Raw genomic sequence first — 27,705 nt, 5'->3', positions numbered from 1 at the left:
CTACGCTATATTTCTTCTTTTCTTCTGGAAGTTTTATTACAGGAAACCACAGCACAACTTATATAAAACTTGTATCACAAAGCCTTCTGTATTTGTCAGCAGTATTAACAACTACCAGGTCATTGGGGCTGTTAAAATTACTTTCATGGGAGAAATACTCTTTTTCTTTAGAGGTACTACTTACCCACAGCTATTATTGCTATTAGTGACTGCTTAGAACATACCTTTGTGCATTTTAAATTTTGGAAATACTGGTTCTATGATCCTATGTTTTTGTTCGTAAGCCTGCTTGGTATTTGGAAGAATAAATTTAACTAGGAGGGCACCCATCTCTATACTAAATGAGGATGAAATGGAATTGCTACTTTGGGTTTTAAAACTAGGGTTTATCTCAAGCCGCCCAGAGTGGCTGAGGAAACCCAACCAGATGGGGGGGGGTATAAATAATAAATTATTATTATTTCTTAAGAAGACTAACTGTTTGGCTCCTGCACCAGGTAGGTCTCATTTCCAGTTCTTGAGTTACAAAAGATCAGGGGCAGGGAGAAAGAAATGGTTAGGGGTGAAAGCATCCCATCCCAAGAGGCAGATCTTGGGAATGGATAACACATCTTGCCTGTGATGGCAGAAAGCTACATTCTTGGGAAATGGACCTGGGGGCTGGTTACATTCCTCCAAGGCAACAAAGAACAGAGTATCTGGTCTGGGTAATAATAATAAGTCTTTGTCCATCTGGGTTGTCCCAGCCATTCTGGGCAGCTCCCAACAAAAACACAATAGAGCATCAAACGCTAAAAACTTTCCTAAACAGTGCTGCCTTCAGATGTCTTTTAAAAATCACATACAGTGGTACCTGGGGTTACTGACGCTTCAGGTTACAGGCGCTTCAGGTTACAGACTCCACTAACCCAGAAATAGTACCTCGGGTTAAGAACTTTGCTTCAGGAAGAGAAGAGAAATCGCACGGTGGTGGCACAGCGGCAGCGGGAGGCCCCATTAGCTAAAGTGGTGCTTCGGGTTAAGAACAGTTTCAGGTTAAGAACGGACCTCCGGAAGGAATTAAGTTCTTAACCTGAGGTACCACTGTAGTTGTTTATCTGTCTGACAAATGCCGGGAGGGCATTCCACAGTGTGGGCACAACTACTGGAAAGGCCTTCTGCCTGGTTCCCTGTAACCTCACTTCTCACAATGAGGGAACCACCAGAAGGCCCTTGGAGCTGGATCTGAGTGTCTGGGCTGGATGATGGGGGTGGAGATGCACCTTCGGGTATACAGGGCCAAAGCCGTTTAGGGCTTTAAAGCTTAGTACCAACACTTTGAATTGTGCTCGGAAACGTATTGATGTTCTTACCTGAACCAAGAGAGTAGACAATGTGGCAATAGCACCACAGAGTCCATTTCAGCTCATAATGTTCACTGCAGTATATACACTTTTATATTTATTTTTTAAGAAGAGGGGGAAAAAATCAGACCTGTAACATGCTTTGTAAGAGAGCATGTTAGTTAAAAATAAATAAATCTGAAAATACTGTTCTTTGGAAATCTATTAGGATTTCTAACTCTTAAGTGTGATCTTTCCCCTTTTTCATATAAACTGCTATTTCTTCACAAAAGACAAAAAAGACACCATCTGTATGACACACGCAGATTTCCTGTATCAAATGCCACTCAGGCACAGTTGCCAATATTTTACAATAGGTAGCTTTATGGCATCATGGACTTTGATCTAGAGTCTGGTCTGCTGCAAAGAATGAACACTTTTAGAATAACAAGAGCAGGCTGGGTGCTTGTGACATCACTAGTGTTTCCTATACACAAATATGTGGGTCTTTATGGAAACATTTATTCCAGGCTGAATACCTGCAGACGTATGACTTGAGAAATTTCTGTATGTCTTGAGAGTTTTTTCTTTATATCCCCTTGGGGCCTGATTAAAATTTTCACTCCAATGTCCCCCCCCCCCCAAGTTATCTAAATGAACTGCAGTACTTCCAGAGGCTGAAAGGAACACATAGTTAAAACTTTTGCAGCCCATTCATCAATTCATTCTTCTACAACTCATAGATGACGACTTGACTACAGTTTCAGCATGGCACCAGAAATACAAAACCAGGAAAGCAATGTAGCCTCTTCCTTTTCAGTCCTGCTTCTCAAAGGGCAACACTTCGCATTAAAGCGCTACAATCTGACTATTTTCAAAGAAAGCCATGCTCAAAATATTGTTGCTCAAGTGCTGAAAGTATATGATTTCAGCACACAATCTTTGCCCTCTCTCAAAATCACTTAAACTGTGTATCTTTTTATCGTATTAGCCACCCACTTGAAGGTAGTCGCAATCTACAAATGCATTAACTTTTCTGAGACAAATCATTGGCATCCTAATCATCTGATTCCAATGAAAGGCTCCCTCTTAAGACACAATTGCAGCTGCCCCACACTGACAGTTACTGTTTCATACACATCCCTTAAAATTCTGTAATCAGCATTCGCCAGGCGCCATATCACATTCAGCACACCACATTCAGTCAATACAGACATCCCCAAACACACAGAGGCTGGTTTTGTCAAATGTTTTATTGAGTGTAGACATCTGGAGTACTGTAAAACATGCATTATCTGTAGATTCAAAAAGGAGCAAGCCATATTGTCCTCACTGTCAAACATGTCAGGCTTGGCATATATGATGGAGATTAATGAAGTATCATGAGAGTAATATGGTTCCTGAAAAGCTCCTGCAATTTGGAGTAGTCTTAATCATTTGAAATGCAGAGCTGTTCACATTTAAGTGAACTTGTACATTCACTGGAGGTGTCATAATTCAACTCAAAACAAACACAAGGGGTTTCATTTGTGGGGGTTATTTGTCCTTATGTATACAGATTTTATTTATTTTTTTGTCTTCAAGATATCCCTATCTAAATAAAAAAAACCAATATGATTTTTAAAGTAACAGAGTTTAATTTTGAGTAATGAACAGATCTGATATTTATTTCTTCTTAGGTTGTTGAGGTGTGTTAAATTTAAAGAAGATAACATCTCCATCTTCAACTATGTAATTTCTGCCTTGCTGTCTGTATTTCCCAGCAGCCTAGAAGAGACAGAAGAATAGATTACTGCATTAAAATGATGCAAGTATTTAAAAAACCACTATTTTGAAATGCAGTGCGTATTTTGAATAAAAAACTATCCGCTCAGAAAAACATTTGGTAGCTGCAAACTTCTTGACTTGGGCAGAATTTGATTGACAAATATATAATCACAATTTATTCCTCACTGCTGATAGTGAAAACAACATTGCTTTGAGATTTTCTCATGTAATGTCAATTGTGTATTTGATTTGGGTCCCTCAAAACAACAGCAAGGTGTTATTTTATTTTATATTAAAATAAACAAAGCTAACAGAAGGTATTTTTAAATCCTCCATACCACCTCCTTAAAAAAAAAAGAATTCTACAGTTTTCTTGATAAACAGAAGAGCCAGCACTTTAAGAGCTATTTTCAATCAACAAGAGTAAATATGTCTTGACTTAAATTGGTTAGGGAAATTTGTTTCTCTTCCCCTCTGTCAATGAAGCAGCGTGCAATTTGAAAACAGCCAATCCCCTTCTTTCCCCAAGGAAAAGGAGGGATGCGGAAACATCATTGGATCCAAAGAACTATGAGTGGAAGAACTCTTCTGTGTTCTCTTGTGCTAAAATGAATGGGAGACATATTGCAAATACTATTTCCCAAATATTGGGGATGCATTATTGAATAAGAAACAGTGTATAATGGAAAAAAAAGGTTCTTGTGAAGACACTCAAACCATAAATAGGTTTTGAGAATGAACATACACTGTTTTACATAGTTGAAAGGTACATTGGGAGCCAATACAATATCACTTTCAGTTCTCATACTCTACGACAGAGAGGAAAGAACTTACTGGGCCCTGTGATTCCTACAGCATGCTGAGAGGGGAGCATCAAATGAGGAACAGGCAAGGTGAGGACTCAACAAAGGAAGAAGCTTGGTTGGTGCAGAGAATAAATTGGCATTTATTATATCTCCTGGAAACAACCCAACTTAAAAAATGGAAGAGCAGAATAAGCATCTTAATGTGATGTTGTTAAATACGTGTTGGGGGAAGTGTACCTGGGATCCAGTCTGTGTGCAAGTAATGGATTTTAAGGAAGCAAGTGGGCCACGATCTACCTCGTGAGTTAGCATGGATAGGTTGTAATGCAACCAGAAGCAGATGAAAAGATTTGCATTGATAAATCCACACGGAGCCTGTCCACAAAACTAAATCACACACCTGCAATCAGTATTTCAGCGAATGAATTTATTATGCAGGACTGATTATTTTTTCCTCTATGACCTAAATCATTTTTGCAAACGATTCTAAGTACTGAAGGGAAAGCATGGACCACTGCAAATAAGGTAAAGAGGCAAAGGAAGTGAATATAATTTTTTTAAAAAACTTTACAATTTAAAGGCAAAACTAGAAACAAGGCATTCTTATCCAACAGTTTCCAGAGGCAACTTTTATAACAATCTATTGGCAGGAATGTAAGTAATACAAGTTACAGGCAGACAATAATAACTTTAAGACAAGTGTTTTGTGAAGCTAATGGCTTTTCAAAACAAGCTACTTCTTGTACTTCAGTGACAGGAATTATAGAGATCTATAAACTTGCTGCTATTGTTCTCAATCCGACATTATGCCATATTATACGTCCAACATGCTACATACAGGTTCTTGATTCGATACCCACTTACGTGGGAGAAAGTCCCAGTGAACTCAGTGGAGCTTACTTTTTGAGTAGACTTGTACAGAACTGCACTGAGAAGCATCTCAGAAACAACACACGACACCAGGCTTTCCCAACCTGGTGCCCTCGGGATACTGTTGGGACTACAAATTCCAAGATTCCTCACCACTGGCCATGCTGACTGGGACTGATGTGAGCTGCAGTCAACAACATTTGGAGAGCACCATATTGAGGAAGGACGTACTATTCTTTGACCACTGGGTGCTGCAGTAGCTGCCTTTAACCCACGACAGCACATTTATTACTACAGAATTAGTCCAAGTTCTAACTGTTTTAAGTTAATAGTCTTCTACACCCGAAGACTACACCCACGCCAAAAGTCAGGAGTAATTATCGTATTTTTTGCTCTATAAGACTCACTTTTCCCCTCCTAAAAAGTAAGGGGAAATGTGTGTGCGTCTTATGAAGCGAATGCAGGCTGTGCAGCTATCCCAGAAGCCAGAACAGCAAGAGGGATTGCTGCTTTCACTGCGCAGCGATCCCTCTTACTGTTCTGGCTTCTGAGATTCAGAATATATTTTTTCTTGTTTTCCTCCTCCAAAAACTAGGTGCGTCTTGTGGTCTGGTGCGTCTTATAGAGCGAAAAGTACGGTAGTTTAATTAGTGACATGTAGAAAATGCTCTCTACAAATATAAGCTGTGGTCATGGATAAAATTTAAGATTATACAATTCAACGCTTGCATCTGGTGGCCCGAGAGTTCTAATACGTGGGCTTGCATGTGCGTGTCACAGCCTCATTTCACAAGCCGCCTTTTCCTATCCCTGAAACCATGTCAGGCAAGGCAGAAGGGAAGCCCCGATCTCTCGTAGGGGTTGGCGACTGAGAGGCATATGAAAGTGTAAGGCTGGATCACTTGGCTTTCTTGATCTCATGTGTGTAACCTTCTCATTCAGGTATAGATCCCAAGGTTCCTCACTGTCTTGCTTCTGGGTTTGGCAACCCAGGAGAGCAGGAAGCACCCAGTTGGATGAGGCAACAAGATTTTGTGCACTTCTATAAGGTCTGGACTATCTGGCCAGGATGAGACATATCAGGCCATCGCTAGGCAAGGCTGTTTTGTTAATCCTTCCTCTCTTTCCTACGGGGTGAGAAGGAGGAGGATCTGAGAGAATTGGGGGTGGGGATGTTGAAACAGTAAACCACAACAGGACCTGCCGGCAGCCAACTTTAGGTCCCACCAGTAAAACTAGCCGATGGCCAGGAAATTATTAGCTTTTCTGTTGTAGAGTGGCTTAATGTACAAGCATTCTTGGGATAAGCCTGTTTCGTTCAAAGTGTCTGTGTTCATTGCTTTCGCAAAGTGGGCATAGTCACTTTTAATGAAATACATTCTGACATACTAATACAAGTATTATGTATTTTAGCTACCAGTTCACAATTAATTAAAAGTGGCTGTGTTCCTTTAAATTCCCCAGAGGCCATTTAATCCATTTTCATTGCTATCAGAAACACTGACTGGGGGGAAAAAATCAATACCCATTTGTGAGTCTTGAGTATGTATTAAACAAGACACGTCTAACCAGTTCATTTGCACTTGAAAGCAGCCATCTGTAGAAGCCAGCTTTGCCTAAGCAGATATGATTGCTAATAATGTGATATCCCTGTAGACTACAAAGCCCACACAGAGCTATTCAGTGTATAGTTCACAGCACTGGCATTAAATTAGTTATGCTGTACTGGTGTTAGACACACACAAAATAAACTTGAAAATTGATCAGCTTCATAACATACAAAGCAACCAACAGCCATGACCACTGTTGTTTCAGCCAAATCTGGGAACTCCCAAAATCAGCTTTGATATATAAACAGAAATAAATAGTGGCCTGTATTGTCTACAATCACAATCTGTTCCAATGTAAAGTCTATGAAAAGTGTAGCTTTCCCAAGCATACACTCCTAGAGCTCTGCATTTTTGAAGTGTACCTTGTTAAAAATTGCAGAGGTACCTTGCACGCTTATTTATTTAACTATTCGGATTTCCAGCTTGCAAATATTTCGAGATGTGCAATTTTTACAAGATTCCTTTAAGCAAGGCAAATTTATTTAATATTCAGATCAAAACACAGAAAAGTCTTCAGCGAATTTTAGGTGATCACAAGACACCTTTTATGAAATATTTTTCACATTTGTAACTAACAGTAATGTGTGTGCTTTGTATAATTTATGATTTGATATTTGAATAAGCTTCCTGGCTTCAAAATAATGTGGGATTTATTTATGGCTGCATTTTACTTGTTTGGCTAGGGCTCGATTTCACTTTTATAAGGTGGTTCGCGTGCCACAACAAACCAATTATAATGGGATTCCCCTCCCCCGCATCACATACACTTCCCGGGTTCAAACAGACCTATTAAAGCCCTGCTGCTCAGCACAATCTTCTTTAGTGACACTACTGAGAATAACCTACATTTCAAATTACGTTACTGCATACCTTAAAAGCTATCAAACAGAAGACAAAGGGATACAATCTTCTAAACCTTTTAATGCATTCTGAAAGAATGCTTTGAATATTGCCAAATTTGAACTCTTCTCCTTTTTTTACCGTGCTAGCAAACATGATAGGAAAGCCCAAACGAGACCACCTTAAAAGACTGAAAATCTGAACCATATTGCAACAACAAAAATGTGGTTATTTAACTCCAGATTTAGTAAGATCTAAATCTGATTGTATCTGTTATTATCTGATAACACCACAGTTATGGGCTGTTAGCAGGGCACAACTTTGGGCACCTAATCAGTTTCTGCCCTCTAGTGTTGGGAAAGAAGATGAAACTCCTCATCTTCATAAAGGTAAAGCAACATACAAACCATCTGTTAGAATAAGTGTTCCCTTCTCATTAATTTATGTGGCTACAATAAAGGAAATAATAATAAAGGAAACAATCAGGAAGTAACGTTCTCAGATGCTACAGTTAGAAGAAAATCTTACAGCTTACTATACTTCAGAAATTACCTGCTTAATTATGTGTTCAGGTGTTTTATTCAATCCACAAATAGGTTAACCATTTTAACAGAATAGATCATATCCCATTCATGCTGTATATAAAACACATCCCTAAATGTTTGCCAAAGAACCGTAGTTTTGTTACACCAAACAGATGTAACAGAACCAACAGATACATATTATCTTTCTTTAACTGTTTGAAAATGATCTAACAACTGCTATATATGCTAGCATTAACAAGTGGTGCAGTTTGCAATAATTAAGTTAAAATGGTTAGTATTACTGCCCAATCTGAAACATCAAGTGTTATTGCTTGCTCTTTAATGTTTACATTTGTCCTAGTAACTGTCATACCATATTATGCCATATCTTTAACTGTATCTTAATTCTTGGCCAAAATGTAAACAGTATGTCTGTGCTCTATTTTTAGCATTGACTTCTCTCCAATAAAGTCTTAAAATAAGAAAATTGTGTTAAGGGAAGGATAGGAAGCTCACCTTGACAGCTGATTCTGAACCTCCTTCTTTAAAATCTTCAAATTTCATTACTTCAGCCATAATGAATCCCTTTTCAAAATCAGTGTGAATCTTTCCTGCAGCCTGAGGAGCCTTCGTCCCTTTCTGTCAAAGAGAAAAACCAGGAGAAAATTAATTGCATTTAGGAAGATTGATTGTGCAAGAGAGATTTCTCTATTGTAATGTGCTTTCAAGATCTGCTGAAACTTAGTTACGTATCAGTTAAAACGTCAGGAATCCAAATAGCTAATTTTCAGCACTGGGCCACAGACAGACACTTTTAGCAGAGATAAACAAACTGGTATTAAAAAAGGCAGGCTTTGTTTCTTCCTAATGCATATCAACTGCTATATTGATTTTGGATACTGTGTAGGTTTTGCAGGAATTCGATCTTTACAGTGAAAGAGAAATAAACACGTTAAATAACTTTAAAAACTATACGGTCCCAGGTGTTAGTTCAAAATAAATGATTCTGATTATCTTAAAATTCTATAAAAACAATTTATTTACAGCATTGATCCAAAACATGGACATTGTCTAAGCATGAGAACACTGAAATAAAGTATATTAAAAATTAACATTTTAAAGTCATTAAATGGTATATTTAAAATGCGATGTAACAACTGAAACAATCCATAACCACCTATTTACATGCAAATAGCCCTGATATATTTAAATTATGAAGAATGCATTATAATTGCTTCATGTGTTAAACTACAAGGGCATCTATTCTATGCACACACAAGCATGCAAAGAAATTTGAGAAATAATGGTGACCTAAAGGCTGCTTAATAAACCATGTTAAAGTGCTAAGGAGTCTGACACTGTAAAGCATAGTTTTTACAATAAAAGATGTATTGGGTTAATATGGCTACTCACTGATGCTTACCTGACTAAATCTCTCAGCACATTAAATCAAAGATACTTACAATCAGTCTTAAGATAAACCAGCTTTCAGATTTCTAGCAAAGGAAAGGCATTTCTGCTACTCTGTGAGCAAGTGTCTCTGAACACATTATCCTGAGCTATGTCAAAGTGCACCATCAAACTAAATACGCTTTTATATTTTTCAAAATGATTTAGTGTGCTTGTTGTGAAGTATCTAAATATCTGCAGCATTATTTTAATTTAAAATTTACTGAAGTTGGACAGGCCAAACCAAATTATTATAAAAAGATATAAAAACAGTACTAATAATATCCATCACATAGCAAACGCAAACTGAAGCAGAAGCATGTTAATGGACAAAAGATTGCATTTACTATCTTGAAGAACTTATGTTTTCATTAGATCAAAAACAGAGTTTGTAGTGACATGCATCTGAAAAGAGAGCTACCCTCTATATTAAAATATATTTACATTAAAAAAGCAAACCATTATACAGCTCAGCTTTTACTGTCCTCAGGGAATAAATTAGCCACCCTGACAGTAATCAGTTTACATCAATATACATTTTTAAGGCATATGTAAAGACTTGATATGAACACATAAAACCATCAAAATAAACTACTCCTAACTATTCAAATCTGTATTCCCCCCCCCCAGCAGAACTGTGTACCCGCACAGAGTATAATCATGTTATATTGCTTTTATTGCTGAAAATGTAATCCGAGCAAAGCAAAAGGAGGAAAGAACCACCCGCAACCCAAACAAACTTAGCGAATACAAAATGAAAAGCAACATCAATTTCACTGCAGACAAACCCAGTCACACAGATTAAGCAAGCACAATACTGGTATGTCTTATCTCTGACCACAGGAGGAGGGTAGACAGATTCTACAGGATGAAGAAATTCAGACTATGTAATAGGCAGAATCAATTGTTACCTGCCTCAATCAATGCAGTTCCACTTTCACTGTTCAGCAGCTCACAAATAATTAAAGTTATCCTGGACAAAAACCTCATCTGTAATGACTAGCTAACCGCCACCATGACAAACTTCAAAGTCAGTGATATCAATCTGAATTCAATAGTGTGGAACTGGATATAGCTGATGAATAAGTATGAATCTTACCCTGATGGTCCATGCACGCACTTCATCGGGGCCTGCAGTGAAAAAGTATTCTAGCTGGAGTGCTGCATACCCAGCCTTAATGATCTTTGGTAAAGCACTAAAATAAAATGGAAACAAGGCCATTCAACTTATACACAAGAAAAAAACCTAAATGCCTCAACCATTCCATTTTGGGAGGGGGAGCGGGGGAAGAGACTATCCATTCGAAAGATTCTGAATCTTTCTTCTCATCTCTACTTTTAAGCATACTGATAATTGTAATAAGTGCATAATAAAAGCTCTCAGATGCTATTCTGAAATGGCAGCCATAGAAATCATACTTGATTTCTTCATAAATTTGGCAAAATGCAGAAAGGCAGCGTTTGGGTCTCCCGTTATTGGAGGACCCCAAGTCGCGAGAGCATTGTTATTTGACTAAAATTAAAACACTGAAATAATTTATTGCTGTTATTCAGAGAAACTAACAGCGACATATTCTCTCTCTCCCCCCCAACCCAGCCTCCTCCCTGTGGATGACCAGAGAGTTTTGGTGATCATTCCTTTTAAAAAATATACATAACTAATACCTATGGTATAATTAAAACACTGTACAGAGATGACAGATGACAGTTAAAAACTTAATTTAAAATAAATCTTTTCACTCTGTCTCATGGTAAAGAAAGGAGAAGATTCCCTCTTTATAATGGTAATTACTCTGTCATTTATTATTCTATCAGCGCAAGCAATTAAATTACTGCAAGGAAATAGTTGATAATAAAGTGTAGGGAAAATGAATGCTAATTAACCTTTGTGTCATGTTCTCTTCCAGATACTTCTGTTTCTCCTCAGCACTCATTTCTTGCAACTTGAGTTCCAAGGCCCCACTAAAAGGAATGACCAAGGCGCCTGGGTCATGCTTGTCCACCCACTCTTTAATTTTTATCAACCTGTAGACAAAAAAGGGCACAACATTATCTTGTAGTGCATGCATGACTGTACCACATTCATTATTATCAAGTAGCACATACATATTCATAAGAATTGCACGGTTTTATGATGCCATCTTTTTGTGTATTGCTTTCCAAGGTCAAGGCATTAACAGGCAGCAATTGCTTCAGGTGTACTCCATTAATATTTTACTGTTATCTGCTTTTATTCTCGCACATTATAATCTACATGGAACACGAACGGATTTTTAAATGGGCTCAAAATCTGGCTAGGCTTTGATAGGGATCTCAAACTAAAGCTGCATATTCAAAATACACTTTAGGTGTGCTCCAAGCGTTGTGTCTTGCGCTCAAAGAAGTAGGACTATCATAAGTAATATCATTTGGTTACAATAAAAAATAAAAAATCACACCAAAAAGAGCCTTAATTCCTTGCAGGCCTTCTTTTTATTACTGCTTCCAACTGCCTAGAGCAGCTACAATTTGGAACTGTAAAAATATCTGTGGACAACAGACCAAGCAATACCTATCTGGATTCTGCCACGTGTATCGTATGGCTACAAATGCATTCAGGATCTTTCTCCCAGTACTACCTACATCTCCATTAACTCTACAAGGCACGTCCTCTTCACTGTACTACCCCTAAACCTCTCCCACCCCACCCCCAAATATGCATACAAATGTCGTTTAGTAATAGATGAAACCAAAGGCCTGTCTAGGCCAACATCCTGTTCTCACAGTGGCCAACCAGATACCTACAGAAAACCCCACAAGGACTTGGAGGGCAACAGCGCTCTCCCCACTTGTGCTTCCCAGCAACTCCTATACAATGGCATAGTGCTGGCTTTGACCTACAAAACCTTAAAACGGCTCAGGACCGCAAGACCTCAAGAATCGCCTCTCTCCATATGACCTACCAGGACCTTGAGCAAATTCTCTTAAGGTCCTTCTTCATGTGCCTCCTCGGCAAGAGGTCCAGAGGTCTGGCAACACAAGAACGGGCCTTCTCTGCAGTGGCTCCCCATTTGTGGAACGCTCTCCCCAGGGAGGTTCAGCTGACGCCTTCATTATACACCTTTAGGCGTCAGGCAAAAACGTTCCTCTTTAACCAAGCCTATGGCTGATTGACATCCGGTGCCCTTTTTAAAATGTGTTGGGGAGGAAGGGGATTATTGGTTTTTGTTTTTGTTTCCATTATGTATTTTGTGTCTTTATATTGCGATTTTATGTTGTGAACACACTAATAATGCAAGCAGCCTTCGATAATGTCATCCTCCATAAATCACCTGTTAAAATCATCCAAGTTGGTGGTCATCGCTATTATCTTGTGGCAGGTTTCGTAGGAAGAAATACATCCTTTCGCCTGTCCTGAATCCTCAGCTTCATTGCATGACCTCAGGTTCTAACATTTTGAGGGAGAAAAAATTGTCCACTTTCTCCACTCATGAACAATTTTATACATTTCTATCATGTCCGCCCTTCTTCTCCTCTTCTTCTAAACTAAAAAGCCCCCAAAGCATTTCCTCACCAGAGAGCTGCTCCAGCCCCTCAACCATTTCAGCTGCCCTTTCCTGCATCTTTTCCAACTCTGCAATATAATTTATGAGTTGCAAAAAGTAGAACTGTACACAATATTTGAAGTGTGGTTGCACCATGAGATCTTCGTAACAGCATTAGGATACTGGCAGTTTAATTTTCATTTTATTTTCCCTACTGAACTCCCAACACGGAATTTGTCTTTTTCAAAGCTGCCATACACCTGGTCAACATTCTGAATAAACCATCCACCATCTTTTTTCTACTTAGTCACTGCGGTACCAGCAGCGAATGTGCCAGTTTTTGTAACAACCAACAATGACAACGTTAGACTGCTTGAGCTCCCCACTACCGCTATTACCAACAAAACTGCAACAAAACATTGCAGTGTAAAATGTTCCTGTTCAGAGTTCTTACCAGTTATAGTCATGCCTTCTTCAACCATAATCCCCTCCTCAACCATTACTATTATTATTATTATTATTAGTAGTAGTAGTAGTAGTAATTATTGAATTTATATGCCGCCCTATACCCGGGCATCTTAGGGCAGTTCAGAGAATAATTAGTATTCTGTGCCAAGTGAACATTCTGTTCTCAATGGGCTGCTTTTGGGAGTGTTCCCCTCTTAGGCTTTATGTGCTAAACTAGCCCATTATTATTATTATTATTATTATTATTATTATTATTATCATCCACCCTATACCTGCAGGTCTCAGGGCGGTTCACAGGATAAAATCAGAATATAAAACCACAAAATACATAAATCAAAATAAAAACAACCCAGTAACCCCCCCCCCCGCACTTCAATATACAAAATACTTCATTATCTATGGTTACTGTCTTGCCAGATTAAACAGCAATAACCAGTATTAGTACAATAATGAATATATGGCAAAAGAAACAAATGGCAGTAATATTTGAGTGTAACACTGATGCTAAGTTGGTTCCGTGGAATAGATTAAAACCTTGGTGATGGGGGTAAGAAACACAACATTCCTCCACAAGCAAAAATGTCAGTGTGAAAATGGCGCTTGGTTATAAACACAGACAAGATATTAGGATATCAAACAGATGGCACTCCAGTCCAACAGGAGGAAGCTGTGAGCAAACACATTTCCACTTGAAAACCTCCCTACCGCTTACGTATAAGGCTGCTAATGGAGCACGTTATGATCACCAGAGGTACAACCCGGTGCAGAACTCTATACACGCCCATCCTTAACAGTAAACTAGGTTCAGGCACAGCCTATCCCCTGACCTACTTGCCTATTCAGTGGTGAACACAATTTCTGCATGCCATCTTCTAGGCTACCACTGGCCAATCTGGTGCTCTCTATAGGTTTTAGATGTTAACTCCATTTAGCCCCATGTGTCCAAAAAAACCCACAACCCTTTAGGGCACTAGGTTGGGAAGGCTGATCTAGGCTGTGGAGTGAGTAATGGGCATAACAGCCTCTTGTACCACTTGTGGTTTGCCTTGGACAATGTCCAAATCCTGCCAGAAAACAAGCAATCATCAGCGGCCAGCTTAGTAAAAATTAATAGCCAGTTGACTATGGAGGAAAACAGAAGGCTTGTTGGCCGTCGGAGACAGCAGCAGAGACAACCGAGTCAGCACCCTGTAAATTAATAGCTGCTAGTGGCCAAGCAGGACCCAGCGCAGGTACAGGGACATCAGAGGCCTGGAACGATGTTTCCAGCTGGTAAAAAGATTCACACTAGTAGGCTGCAGGCCCAGGCACATTATACATTACTCCATTTTCCTGGTTGGCAGTTAGCTGTGGGGAAACAAGACTTTGTTCATCTCATGTTTCTGCTGAACTCCACAGAATTCACATTAGTGGACACAGGATGCTTGTAGCATAGTACACAATCAATTCGGATGTAATTTAAATGTAGTTGTCTGAGGATTAAGACTAGATATGTGAGGGTTGTAATATTGTGGATGTTACACACACTTTGAAATATAAGGAAGCAAGCCACATACAGGCCTGAAGCGAGTTTTATTTAGATTTTTAGACCTATTCATTTTCCAGCTCTGGACTATGGGTTTTATGCTATTTTGGTAACCTAGTTTGAAACTGTGGGCATACAAACCTTTAAATAATTCATGCAAATGTCAAAATTAAACGAAACCAAAAGTTCATCAGTTCTCATTTGTCAAAGAAAACAGCAGATCAGAGCTATTATAAGATTACGTGTACGGTGGACAAAGAATACAGAAGTTCCTTCAACAGTTTGCACACGTGTGTTACATAACGCTGTCCTTTCGTTACTTGTGCAAATGCCCAGTCCATAGTTTTCAATGCTCTTTATATTGCATTGCTGCTTCCTCTCCAGAATATTGGAAGGACACAGTTTAGCACCAAAGACAGTTACTGAGTCATTGTTGGCATTTTAAGAATTTAACAGCAGCTTTATTTTATAGGTATGACAGCTTTGGTCTATAAAATAATTGGATAGCAAAAGTTCCCACACCTGCAATTTAATAACACCCCCTCACACGGCAATAGCCAGCCCATTCCAAGTCGAGGGTCTCACGATTCCTTTCCAGAAAGTTTGCTGTTCCCCCAGGACACTGTTTGCAGCTCTGCACAGTCTTCTTTGAGCAGCTGCCTGCACACTGTGGCGCTGCGGTGGGGAGAACTCACTGCTGAACGTGCACACGGGGAATGTGAAGAAAGCTTTGCATGGGCTAATGGCGATACTGCAGGCCCCAACAAGGGGGTTAAGGGTGCGGGACAGCATGGTAAGAGGTCTATACTAACTTCTATGGAGCAGCTTTCATTTTAGTTCAACATGTGTGGGGCAGCAGAATTTCATCCCAAGCTACCAGATTGCCATTCTACTAAAAACATTCCCTAATAATGTGCAGAGGTGTGCAAGCATTTGTTTTGGGTTTGTATCAATGTGCTGTGTTTTTGGACTAATTGAGATAATGTACCATGTGACCACATCTAAAAGAAAGCACAAAACATAAAAGCAAAAAGCAGTTTTAATATATTTCTAAAATTCAATACGGGTTTTTGTTTTCTAAAAATGGTCATCATAACTAAAACTAAGAATGCTGTGGAACAAGATAAGAAATAATTACTTTGGCTAAAACACCAATTCCGAATAATAATAGTGCTACACTCATTTTAAGGGCTTTTCTGTCGAGTCCTTAGAGAGATTATTTGCATTCCTCAGGTATTCTATTGTACAATTCAGATGAATAAAGACTTACAAATCATTCCTCCACTGCCAGTGAGAGACTTTGATCCAGTGAATACACTATTGTACCTTAACTATAATTGGCAAAAAACCTGACAGTGTGTAGAGCATCACAAGCTTAATAACAAAGGAGAATATCTCAGAGTGTTGACAGATGATCTTCATAATGCAGAAGCAGAGCTGGTACATTTTAGCAATAAATGAGCATGGAGGTCTAAAGGTCTCTGAAGTGACTGACATCAGACCTGCCACTAGCTCAGTACACAAATAGGGTACTGCATCATCCTGTAAAGACAGGTTCTTTGCTTGCACATCTCACTTTTGTGACTTTCAGTGTAAAATAAAAAATAGTTTAAAAGATGCATTACAGAATACTCAAAACATTAATATAAACTAATGAAACTAAAATGGAAGGTGGCTGTCTCTAAGCAGCAATCTCTTATGTTTAGGTCAACAAAACCACCATTGTAAAGGATACTTATCCAAAGCTATGTTGATATCAAACAACACCAACATATCACCACTCTTAAGTGTAGTGTAGTCAATTGGATAGTCAAACAAGCAAAAAACTGGATAGTCAAACAGGTATTCCGTTCCATCGTATCTACTCCAGAAACCAGTTCTGGGTTTATCTAATAAGAATGACTAAATAATTAATTATTATCTAATAATAATAACTAAAAGGATTCATTGCCCAACATCATTCTTTGCACTATGAAAGAGAGCATAGCAATCGGTCAGAGAGAAGGCAAAAGGCATTTAGTTTTCCATGTATGCTACACAGTGAAGCATCACTTGCCCTGGATTGCAAGACTTGAGCCTATCCATTTGCCAGAGGGAACTTCTAGCTCTTTGGCTCCACATATCAACCCAAAAAATCTGTCTACCAAACTTCATCTAAAAATGCTAACATCAACTCCATAATCAACTCACTTCTGCAGACACAGCTATATTATTTTCTTTTCCAGATAAATACAGCAGTTTGAATAAAAAAGGTTCTGGAAAATGCAGATACTGTAGACTTAAGAGGTCTCTTCTCACACCTAAAGAATGTCAACTATTCTCTCTCTCTCTCTCTCTCTCTCTCTCTCTCTCTCTCTTTTGCAATGTTCTTCTTTGTAGTGCTTCAGTCTTTGCCTCCCTGCACAGCTGCTTTGAAGTACAGGACAAGGCAGTGCAAAATGGGGCTCTTTGAGGTTTTATGGCTTGGCACTTGAATGCTTTCAGCCACACCCAGTTCCAGACTCCTACTTCCACAATCATAAATAAACATGTCAGAAGTAAATGAAAATAGGAAACTATGATTCCTGATGTGCTCCTGAAGTGTTTAGAAATGAAAGGTGGCACTGGGATTTGATTGTAAAAGATTAGTTAAAACCTAGAATAAACTGGTTCTGAACCACTCAAAACTCTGTACACTTACAGAGGTATCTGGTTTGTTGAAGAGTCAGTGATACTATCATCCCCTCAAAGCCTTGAGTGTGCAGGGAAGCCGTGCATGTTTAGTGACATCATCAGACAGTGCCTTTTCTCACCTGCTTTTTCTGGAGTTGAGCCAGAACATATTTGCATGTCCACCCCCATCAGAAACCAGAAATCTGGCCAAAAATTCCATTAAGGTAGAATTTCGCAACATTTCTAGAAGTGCTTAGAATTAATTTCTTAGTTTTTGTCCCCTTGTCTAAGCGGCATGAGACACCCAAGAGGCAATTTTGCTCATTTACATTCATTTAATGAGTGGAAGAGATATAGGACAGAAGGTAAGAGTACGATCCTTAAAAGGAGGAAAGATATATCTAATACTGTATTTGCTCAAAGGCAATCCCATAAACTAAAGCTTAATTCCTGAACAGAGTCAGTTAATGATTTTGACACATTTTCACCTATACAAATCAAATCATCCTCAAAACCACGCCAGAGAAACTATTGGTTTTGGAACAAGGCACAATGAAGTAAAATACATTGTGACTACTAGATATCTGTCAGAAACTGAAAATGGGTTTTCTTGCTGCACTTCTGCAGATCTCATGAAAACACACACAAAACAGTAAAAAGCAAAGATTGGAAAGCTCTAGTCTTTGCTGCTTTTCTGCTTTATAAGGATCAAGGACAGTAAGCAGATAATTATACCATTTAGGAATCTTCTGTACTTGTGCGAGTTTCAAAGTTATGAAGTAAACATTGAAAACCTGTCTCTTCAGAGCGAAGCCTTAAATGTAGAATTTCAAAACATTTAATTTTTAAATTTAATTATGCTGCTTCAATATTTCAACAGAAATCTGGAAATAGTTTGCATTGGGGATAATGGCATGAGAAAATGAGAAGCAAAGGGTTTCAACATGGCTGCCTAATACTTATTTACATATGCAAACACTGGTGTTTGGACAGATTCAGAAGGTATCTTAAAAGTTGTACTGATTATGCATTTTTATTTATTGTAAACCATTTTGAGAACTCCAGAAGGTAAGCAGTGTGTAAATGGAAATCATCATCATAGTATTTCTGCGTGTTCTTCAAAGGCTGCCCCATGTGAAGTACTTCACAGTAGTCCAGCTTGGATGTAAGAAGTGCATGCATGGCTGAAGCTAGGTCTACTTTCCATAGACAGGCTGTTTTGATAGCATAAATAATAATTAATTTTCATCATAGACCTTTCTGATTCAGGATTTCCCCCATTCCCTGATGCAGTGAGCCTCCATATTGTCTTTTTGAAAAGGGGTGTAAGATTTGACAATTCCACAAAATATGGAGCTGTTTTCGGGATAGAATATATATAAGCTGCTAGGATTCTATCTAGCGTGTGGATCTTTTAAAGCCCTATGGGCCGCACCCCGACATAAGTCTATCCTCAGTCTCAGACGCAATGGCTTGAACATTAGCCCACTTGCCAAATCCAGCTTCTAGTTGATACACAAGTTTAGTAGTATACACCCAGCAAATCTCCCAAGAATAAAAGCAGGTGGCCACTGAACAACCCAATGGATTCCTTCACTGTATTTCTTTGAAGGTCAACAATTAAGCTCATGTAGAAGAAACATAAACAGGCTACCCTTGAAGCAAGGCAAAGACTGCATTATTATAGACATGTTCTTTAGTGATAATGGATTGTATCCAAAGCAACGCTAAGTAACTTGTTCTGTTAGCAGAAGGATTTACGCTCTCCTCCCCCAGTGGCCCTTAAATCTGTTCCCACATCCCTCCAAAGCAGATTGGGGGAGGGTTTGGTGAGTTCCATTGTGCAAGCGTAAATCTTTGTGCTAAAAAAACAAGTGCACTGGATGCCACTCACTGTCCATCCTTATGACTTGTTAGTTCCATATAAGCCTGCTCCATATAGTCATAGTCTTTGATATAAATATTTCTAAACAATCAAATGAATATGCTGGTTCATACATTCACCAGATTCTAGAGCTTAATTCAACATGGTGGAGCAGAATGATCTCCTTCCTTCCACCATTCAAATAACTTCCTGTGTCAACTGCAGCCTCCATATGGATAGCCAATTCCATAAATATGTCTACCTCTCTTCCGCACCTTCTTGAGGTAGATAAACTTTGGGAATGGCATTTCCATGAAGCCTAGGAAGCGGTCACGGGAAATCATCCACGCGGTGGATTATCATGATGTACACTCCACTACCCTATTTCAGTGCTCCTGAGGAATGCATGATCGCTGGCTCAATGGAATCTTAAACAGGAAGTCATGAATGTTGTTGGCATTATAGCAATTACAAGAATATTAATCAGCGAAAGGGTTGTATCATTGCAGACGAAGAGTCAGCTACAGCTATTACATTTGGGACACCTACTCCTCCCAAGATCCATCTTTAGTATAAGCAAATAGTGCACCCAATTTGTTGATTTCTTTTGGTTGGATCATCCGTCCTTATTTTGCCCCCCACCTCCGGTACTTCTGGGTTTAAAGTACATAAATTCCAGGAGGAAGCATATTTAGAATTCTTCATTCATGCTTCCCTCCTCAATGCAACAAAGCAGACATGGTGGCGGTACCAATACTGGAGATATACTAATCCCCAGTTCACTAAAAACAAACAAATAAAAAGCTTAAGAACACTGAAAGTGTACCAGAGCAGCTCATCAGGTAATGAACTAAAGTTATGCTCACACATTCTACATCTTTTTGAATTGCAAAGGAAGAAAACAAAGATGACCTGTTCCTATACCTTTGCAGTTTGCACATTATAAACTTTGTTTGCTAATTTACCAGCAAAGGCACACGCCTGAAAGTCTTGAAGTTGATGATACACTTACTGTACAAGCAAGCAGTATAATTACATAATAGGCTGAAATAGCTTTGCAACAATATACCATTTTTAAAAAACAAAACAACAACAACCTGCTGTATAATTACTAAAATACGAGAATGGCTCTAGATGAAATTCAAGCTTATGAAGAAGAGTATACAGCAAAAAATGTTTTTAAAATCTCAACATAATGCAAGTGTTGACAGTGTCTGCCTAAACACAAATTGCTAAGTACATCCACGTTTCAAATGTTTCCCCCCCTTGTTGCACTTAATTTTCCCCTTGCATATAGATAATTGGAAGGAAAATTTATAAATGTAATGACATTTGTAAGTACAGTGGAACCTCAGGTTACGTACTGCCCTCCTTACAAATGCTTCAGGTTACAAACTCCACTAACCCGGAAGTAGTTGCTCCGGCTTGCGAACTTTGCCCCAGGATGAGAACAGAAATCGTGAGGTGGCAGCAGCAGCAGGAGGCCCCATTAGCGAAAGCGCTCCTCATGTTAAGAACAGTTTCGACTTAAGAACGGACCTCCGGAATGAATTAAGTTCATAACCGGAGGTACCACTGTATACACAAAGTTTAATATATAGAGAGTAAAAAGATTTCCCTTCAAGTTTTTTTAAAAAAAATAGTTTGTTTACAGCTACAAACATTAACAAACCATGGTTACAAACATGAAGAGTAAAAATAAGTGCTCAGACATCTTTTTATGCATTCTTATGTGTACACATTCTTATGCATAAAAAGTGATGGGCACAAGATGGAACTCTAGAGAATCTCCATGCAAGCTGCAATGGGCCTAAGCAGCACACTCCAGAAGTGGAAGGAGAGGAACCAGTGTGTCATTGCACCTCCAATTCCCAAACCACAGAGCTGGTCCAGGAGGATGCCACAGTCAATGGGATCAAAATCCATTGAGAGTTCAAGGAAAACAGTGTGTCTAAACTGATTTCAGGCCTGAAGCCAGGCTGAAATGGATCTAGGTAATCAGTTTCATCCAAGTACATCTGAAACTGCATAGCCACCACCCTCTTGAGCAACTTTCCCCAAAAGAGCATATGTGATTCAGTGAAAAATGACATACATTGAAAGGTCCGGATTCCAATACTCGCTACGAGCAGCTTTAATCATTTTACCTAGGCTTCACAGCAGCTGCATTCTGATGTCATGATGGCTCATTTTGTTGGGAACAAATCTAGGGCAAACCTTGTGTTTGTGAGCATCTCCCTCCCTTCTCCAGCATCATTATGAAGAATTCAGAAACTTTAGCTTAAGTGATAATCCACAGCTTGTCATATTGCAGTGGTACCTCTGGATGTGAACGGAGCCCCATTTGCATCCTGAAGCGAACGCAACCCGCATCTGTGCGTGCGCGTATCCCCGCTTCCATGCACGACGTCATTTTGAGCATCTGCGCATGCGGCAAAACCTGGAAGTAACGTGCTCCATTACTTCCGGGTCACTGTGGAGCGCAACCCAAAAATGCTCAACCCGAAGCTACTTCAACTCGAGGTATGACTGTATTCTACAATTAGCTGCGATTAATCTTAACTGTGGGCTACTTGGAACAAGCCAACTTCAGACCATGAGTTATCAACAAAACATACTTAAGAATAACCACAGTTTAGGTTTCAGAGATAACACTACATTATAGTTAACTGAAAATGGAAAGAAAAGTTTCTGAGCAACCACACTAGAGAAGCAGCACTAAGGTTTGTTGCTGTCATGATAAACCACATAACAGCAGACTGCAACCAATGGTCAAATGTGCATGTAAGCCAATAATTGTGGCATAATAAAAGCATACTGAACATGAGCTATAGGCTGGTGTGTGCAGCTCATCACTTCCATTTCAGTCGTCCACTGGTGTGTAAACTAACTGGACAGAGGAAAGTGTAGCCTTAAAGCATGGTTTATTGTTGGATGCACAGAAAACAGCTCCTGCATAACTATGTCTTAAAGGAAAAGGTTCTTGGCCATTACATAAATTATAAACACTCATAATTATCAATTATTAGGACAATAAAAGTGTAAACTATGAAAGATAACTTAAAACTAAATTTTCTGAACACAATACTTTAAAACACTGAATGACCTTTTGTTTCTATCATGTATAGAATTAGTCAAATTTCTGTTGTCCCTTAATAAAAGCACAGTATAAATGCTTTCTATCCTTCCAAACCTAACAGTCAGAATTACAGAAACTGAAGGTGCAATTCAATGTAGTGATTCATAGGTTCTCTAATAGAAAGATTCAGCAGTTTTCAATCAAGACCTTTATTCCTTCTCTGAATAAATGATGCCTGAAATTTTTATTCTTGTTCTAATGGAATTTCAATGGCCTTCACTGCAAATCTACTGGAAATTTTCGCATATTAAGTAGAAAAAATTAAATGATGTTAACCACATTTTAATGTGATTAAGTCTGACAGGGTCATTATTTCTGCTAATCATTCAGTTTAAAGAGCTCAAACAAAAGTTTATAACAGACAATCTTTTTAATTGTGTATTGACTGTATAAGAGAATTTAAGGCCACTAAAAATATAGATTCATTGCATTTCACATGTATAGACCCAATAATCTCTTACTCTCTTGAGGGGGGGAATAAAAAAAGACTTAATGGAGTATTTACTTCTATAGTTCCTTTCCATATAATGGGGGGGGGGTGTTTTCAGAAAGGGTATGCTTTTCAATATTGTGTTATATTCAAGTCCTGGCTTTTTCTTTTAAACTACTACCACTTTTCTATGTTAGCTACTGTAAGAATCGCCTTGCTGAATCAAATGAAAGGTCTACTATTTGAGCACACACAACAGATAGTAAGATGTACTGAGGTAGCCAGTATGTCCTCAGCATTTTGATAACCAGGATGCCTTGCCTCTGACATAGACCTTTCATTTTTAAGCAATCATACCTAATGGCCCTGGATAGCCTTTTCCTCTATAAATTTATTTAATCCTAAAAAAAAAAACCTGCTTATGATAGTGCCCATTCCCACATTCTGTGCCACTGAAACTCCTATTTTAGGTATGCATTGCATATTAGCCCTGAATCCACTTGCCAACTGATTTAATCACACCATCCTTGTTCTCGATTCAGGTAGGTAGCCGTGTTGGTCTGACGCAGTCGAAATAAAAATAAAAATAATAAAAAATTGTCTAGTAGCACCTTATAGACCAACTAAGCTTGTTCTGGTGTAAGCTTTCATATGCATGCACATTTCTTCAGACACACCATTGTATTTTTCTCGTCACAGAATCCACAGTATAATGCCCCAACATCTTAAAACTTTTCTTCATAGCAAGTGAGCTCTGGCTATTTCAGTTGCTCTATTCTGTCCCTTCTCTGGTTTTAATTACCTATTTCTGAGACCAGCTTGCAAAATGGACATAACTCCTGAACACATCCTTAGGTAGATGAGAAAAGCCAAAACCAATACAAGCAAACAGGACAGGATTGTGCTCCGATAACTTAAGCTTGCTGTATTTAAAATATCAAATTTTCAGCAATGTCAAAGTTTTATGACGACCCAAGTATAGCATCAACTGTATTACTCCTCTTTTATAAAGACTTGTCATCTACAAGTCCTCTTGTAAGGGGGCTGACCTAGTGAGAAGTAACAAATTTAATATTTGCTATTAAATAATAAATTTAGTTAATAGTTCTATAAGGCCACATTTGCAGTAGGAATTATTAGGTAAATGCAGTAAATTCCATTCACATGTTTCTCTTCCATCAGAAGGTGAAGAAACAGTCTCGTGCATGTGACTACATTGTCCACACACATGCAGCAGGAGAGTGAGACCGCACCATCTCCCATGCCCCCTAGGTCTAGGTATGAAGGGAAGCTTTTAAATATGTCAATGAGTCATAAAGCTTCACAGCTGCCATCTTTTTGGGGGGAGAAGTAATGATTCAAATGTCAATATGCTATTATAGAGGTGTAGGGTTGGAAGGGACCCCAACGGTCATGTAGTCCAATCCCCTGCAAGGCAGGAATCTCAACTAAATCATGCATGACAGCTGACCACCCAACCTCGGCTTAAAAATCTCCAAGGAAGGAGGGTCTGTTCCACTGTTAAACAGCCCTTACTGCCAGAAAGTTCTTCCTAATGTTTAGTTGACCTCTCCTTTCTTATAACTTGGAATACACTGGTTCAGGCCCTATCCTCCAAAGCAGGAGAAAGAAAGTTTGCTCCATCCTCCATGTGACACCCTTTCATATATTTGAAGATAGCTATCACATCTCCTCTCAGTCTCCTTTTCACCAGGCTAAACATACCCAATTCCCTTAACCGTTCCTCATAAGGCTTGGTTTCCAGACCCTTGGATCATCTGTCTTTCTTGGTTGCTCTCCTCTGCACATCTTCTGTAATAGAAGGTGAAGCAATGAACTAAGTCAGCTTCTTTACTACAGTGGAAACTCGTGTTACGGACAGGATCGGTTCCGGAGGCCCGTCAGTAACATGGAACTGACGCAAGCCGAAGTGCCACATCTGCGCACAGCGCAATTTAACGCTTCTGTGCATGCGTGAGCGGCGAACCCAAAAGCAACCTGTTCTGGTACTTCTGAGTTGCCATGGGACGCAACACAAAAACATATAACCTGAAGCGGATGCAACATGAGGTATGACTATACAGTGGTACCTCAGGTTACAGACGCTTCAGGTTACAGACTCGGCTAACCCAGAAATAGTGTTTCAGGTTAAGAACTTTGCTTCAGGATGAGAACAGAAATTGTGCCCTGGCGGCGTGGCGGCAGCAGGAGGCCCCATTAGCTAAAGTGGTGCTTCAAGGTTAAGAACAGTTTCAGGTTAAGAACGGACCTCTGGAACGAATTAAGTACTTAACCCGAGGTACCACTGTATTTGCTGTTTAATAGACTTAACTGCCACTAGCCATTACTTGTGTCTGGTACAAATGATAAGTAATGACTAGCAAGCAAATCTTACAACAAAAAGTTACTCCCCCCCTCCCCGATGCTCACCTGGGTGGGAGCTTCTCCTTGCCAATACCAATTGTTTTTAATCACATCTGTTGCCCTGTGTAGTTTCCACTGAAGACTGCTGCTGAATTGCAGCCCACGTGCTTCAATTTAGAAAAGGCTACCTCCGGCACGCAGTTATATGTGGCTACCACCTAAGTAGCAGGTAGAGAGAGACAAGCACGCAGAACACAAAAACATATCATCTGGCTATGAAAAGATTGCCAGGGGGTGAGATGGGGGGGGGGGATGGAATTCCACAGATGGCTAATATCACATATTTTTATTCCTGGTTTCAGGTGATGGTCTCTTGCATTATACAGCCATATAAAACAGTTGCTATGAAAGACTTAATGATGCAATACAGCAACTTATTACACCTACACTTTCATAAATATGCTTAGAAACGTAATAAAACGTGAAAATTTGTAGCTCAGACAACATTATTCATCCTTATCCATCCATAGCATTCCAACAGATTCAAAACAGGATTACACATGGCTGCCTGACTACAAGCACATGCCAGTTCTCATCTTTTGCCTTCCTAGGGGAAAAAAGTGGTGATAAAATGAATGAACGTACTCATTCAGGCACTGAATACACATTTAATGTATTATGCAAATTATCAAGCAATATTTCAGATTCTATCAGTGCAATACCCAAGAATGGATTCCTATAGTAGTAGTCTAGGGCTCTGGTATTGTTACTGATTTGCTATTGTGCTGAATACAGCACGACTCATTGCAGAAGTGCTGAAACCATCGTGGTCATCTTGATAGAACGTTAATATTAAAGCTACATCTACATGTTCCTACCAGCCTGATCTCCTTCCCAATCATTCTTTACATAGCTACCTGTATAATATGGATCAAGGTCCATCAATAAGACTTCATATAGTCTGGAAAGCTGAAGGAAAATAACTACACCATTCAATACTTCCAGCCCTGAAGCATATTACTGAAGATTCACCAAGGCAAGGATTTGACCCCCCCCCCCCAAAAAAAGCAAAGAGAAGCATGGGGAGCCAATGGCAAGCCACTGGTCAGTAATGGCTATTGTATCACAATTCCCATGGGTAAGAGCCAATCTTTGTGTACTAGCAAACATAGTTGTTGCTAGGAAATAGCATCACTACATCCCCACAGAGCCAACAGAATGATGTCACCTGCTTTGAGGTCATGTCTTCATCAGAGTCCCCTTCACCAAAGGGGACGCGGGTGGCGCTGTGGGTTAAACCATAGAGCCTAGGACCTGCCGATCAGAAGGTCGGCGGTTCGAATCCCTGTGACGGGGTGAGCTCCCGTTGCTCGGTCCCTGCTCCTGCCAACCTAGCAGTTTGAAAGCACATCAAAGTGCAAGTAGATAGATAGGGACCACTCTGGCGGGAAGGTAAACGGGGTTTCCGTGAGCTCCTCTGGTTCGCCAGAAGCGGCTTAGTCATGCTGGCCACGTGACCCGGAAGCTGTACGCCGGCTCCCTCGGCCAATAAAGCGAGATAAGCGCCACAACCCCAGAGTCGGTCACGACTGGACCTAGTGGTCAGGGGTCCCTTTACCTTTACTTCATCAAAGACAGAAGAAAACAGTGATAGCTGACTTTATGAAACTGCTCTCTTCTAAAGGTTCTTTCTCTTGTGACAACTGCATCATAGGAACTGCTACAGAGCAGCTCCAACCACTACCAATATTGTTTCCCATTTCTGTCAGGAGCAACTGTAAAGTGTGAGAAGCCACAATCTGCACTCCTCCCATATAGCTTCCCGTGTTACTTGAGCAGCACAGGAAGAAGGTGCATGGCAGTGATCCCATACCCCAAATGTAAAATGAGAAGGGACTTTAAGCGACACTTGCTGATATCGCAACACTCACAATCTGGTAGGATTTCAATTAACAGAAGAGTGGACTTCTTTGCACGTAGGAGGCAACGGACTGCGTAATGTTATGCCTCTGATGCTAATAATCCTCTTCAACCAGGAAATGTATTTTAATGCAAACACACATATTCAGGAAGGCTGCAAAATATGATCAATGTTTGCATTCTAGTTAAACGTAGCCAGAATGAAACTGATATTTTCTTTTATCTATTATAAGATCAAGACATGTGCATAACAAGGACCACTAAAACTAATCATATACCAATGGTTTTTGTATGGAAATTTATGGTTGATTTTTATTTATTTTATTTGTCTGTTAAAACACCTTTCTGATGAACTGTACAAGAACCTTCCTCAATTCAGTAATGTATTTAAAGTTACGGCAGAGATACAAGTTGCATTCATTCTCATTGTGCTCAACAGAACCTATTCCCTAGTGTATAGCATAAGGCTAACACCTTGTGCACTTTCCACATAACACTAAACTATGGTTTAACGTAACATGACAGTGTCTCAAGGTTACAAAGATTGGAAACTTTTGCTTGGTTACTTGTTCTATGCAAACCCAGACCAAATGTGCTTAGTGTTAACTATGCTTTAGGAAACAAGCTAAGT

General features: G+C 39.4%; 1 protein-coding gene across 6 annotated transcripts in view; it reads right to left on the bottom strand.

The window, feature by feature from the left end:
* Positions 1-2,557: 2,557 nt before the first annotated feature.
* OLA1 (Obg like ATPase 1) overlaps positions 2,558-27,705 on the bottom strand; it is an 89,536-nt gene continuing 64,388 nt past the window's right edge. For all 6 annotated transcript variants that reach the window (XM_080972070.1, XM_080972071.1, XM_080972069.1 and 3 more), the window contains 4 exons: positions 11,073-11,213; positions 10,288-10,384; positions 8,256-8,378; positions 2,558-3,089 (listed from right to left, as the gene is read on the bottom strand). In XM_080972070.1, the coding sequence (XP_080828196.1) occupies positions 2,988-3,089; positions 8,256-8,378; positions 10,288-10,384; positions 11,073-11,213 (463 nt within the window). In that variant the 3' untranslated portion in view covers positions 2,558-2,987. The remainder of the gene's footprint in view (positions 3,090-8,255; positions 8,379-10,287; positions 10,385-11,072; positions 11,214-27,705) is intronic.

This window comes from Podarcis pityusensis (genome assembly GCF_964106645.2).
Source record: "Podarcis pityusensis genome assembly, chromosome: 1".
Taxonomy (NCBI): domain Eukaryota; kingdom Metazoa; phylum Chordata; class Lepidosauria; order Squamata; family Lacertidae; genus Podarcis; species Podarcis pityusensis.
This window is presented reverse-complemented; position numbering and strand designations above follow the sequence as displayed.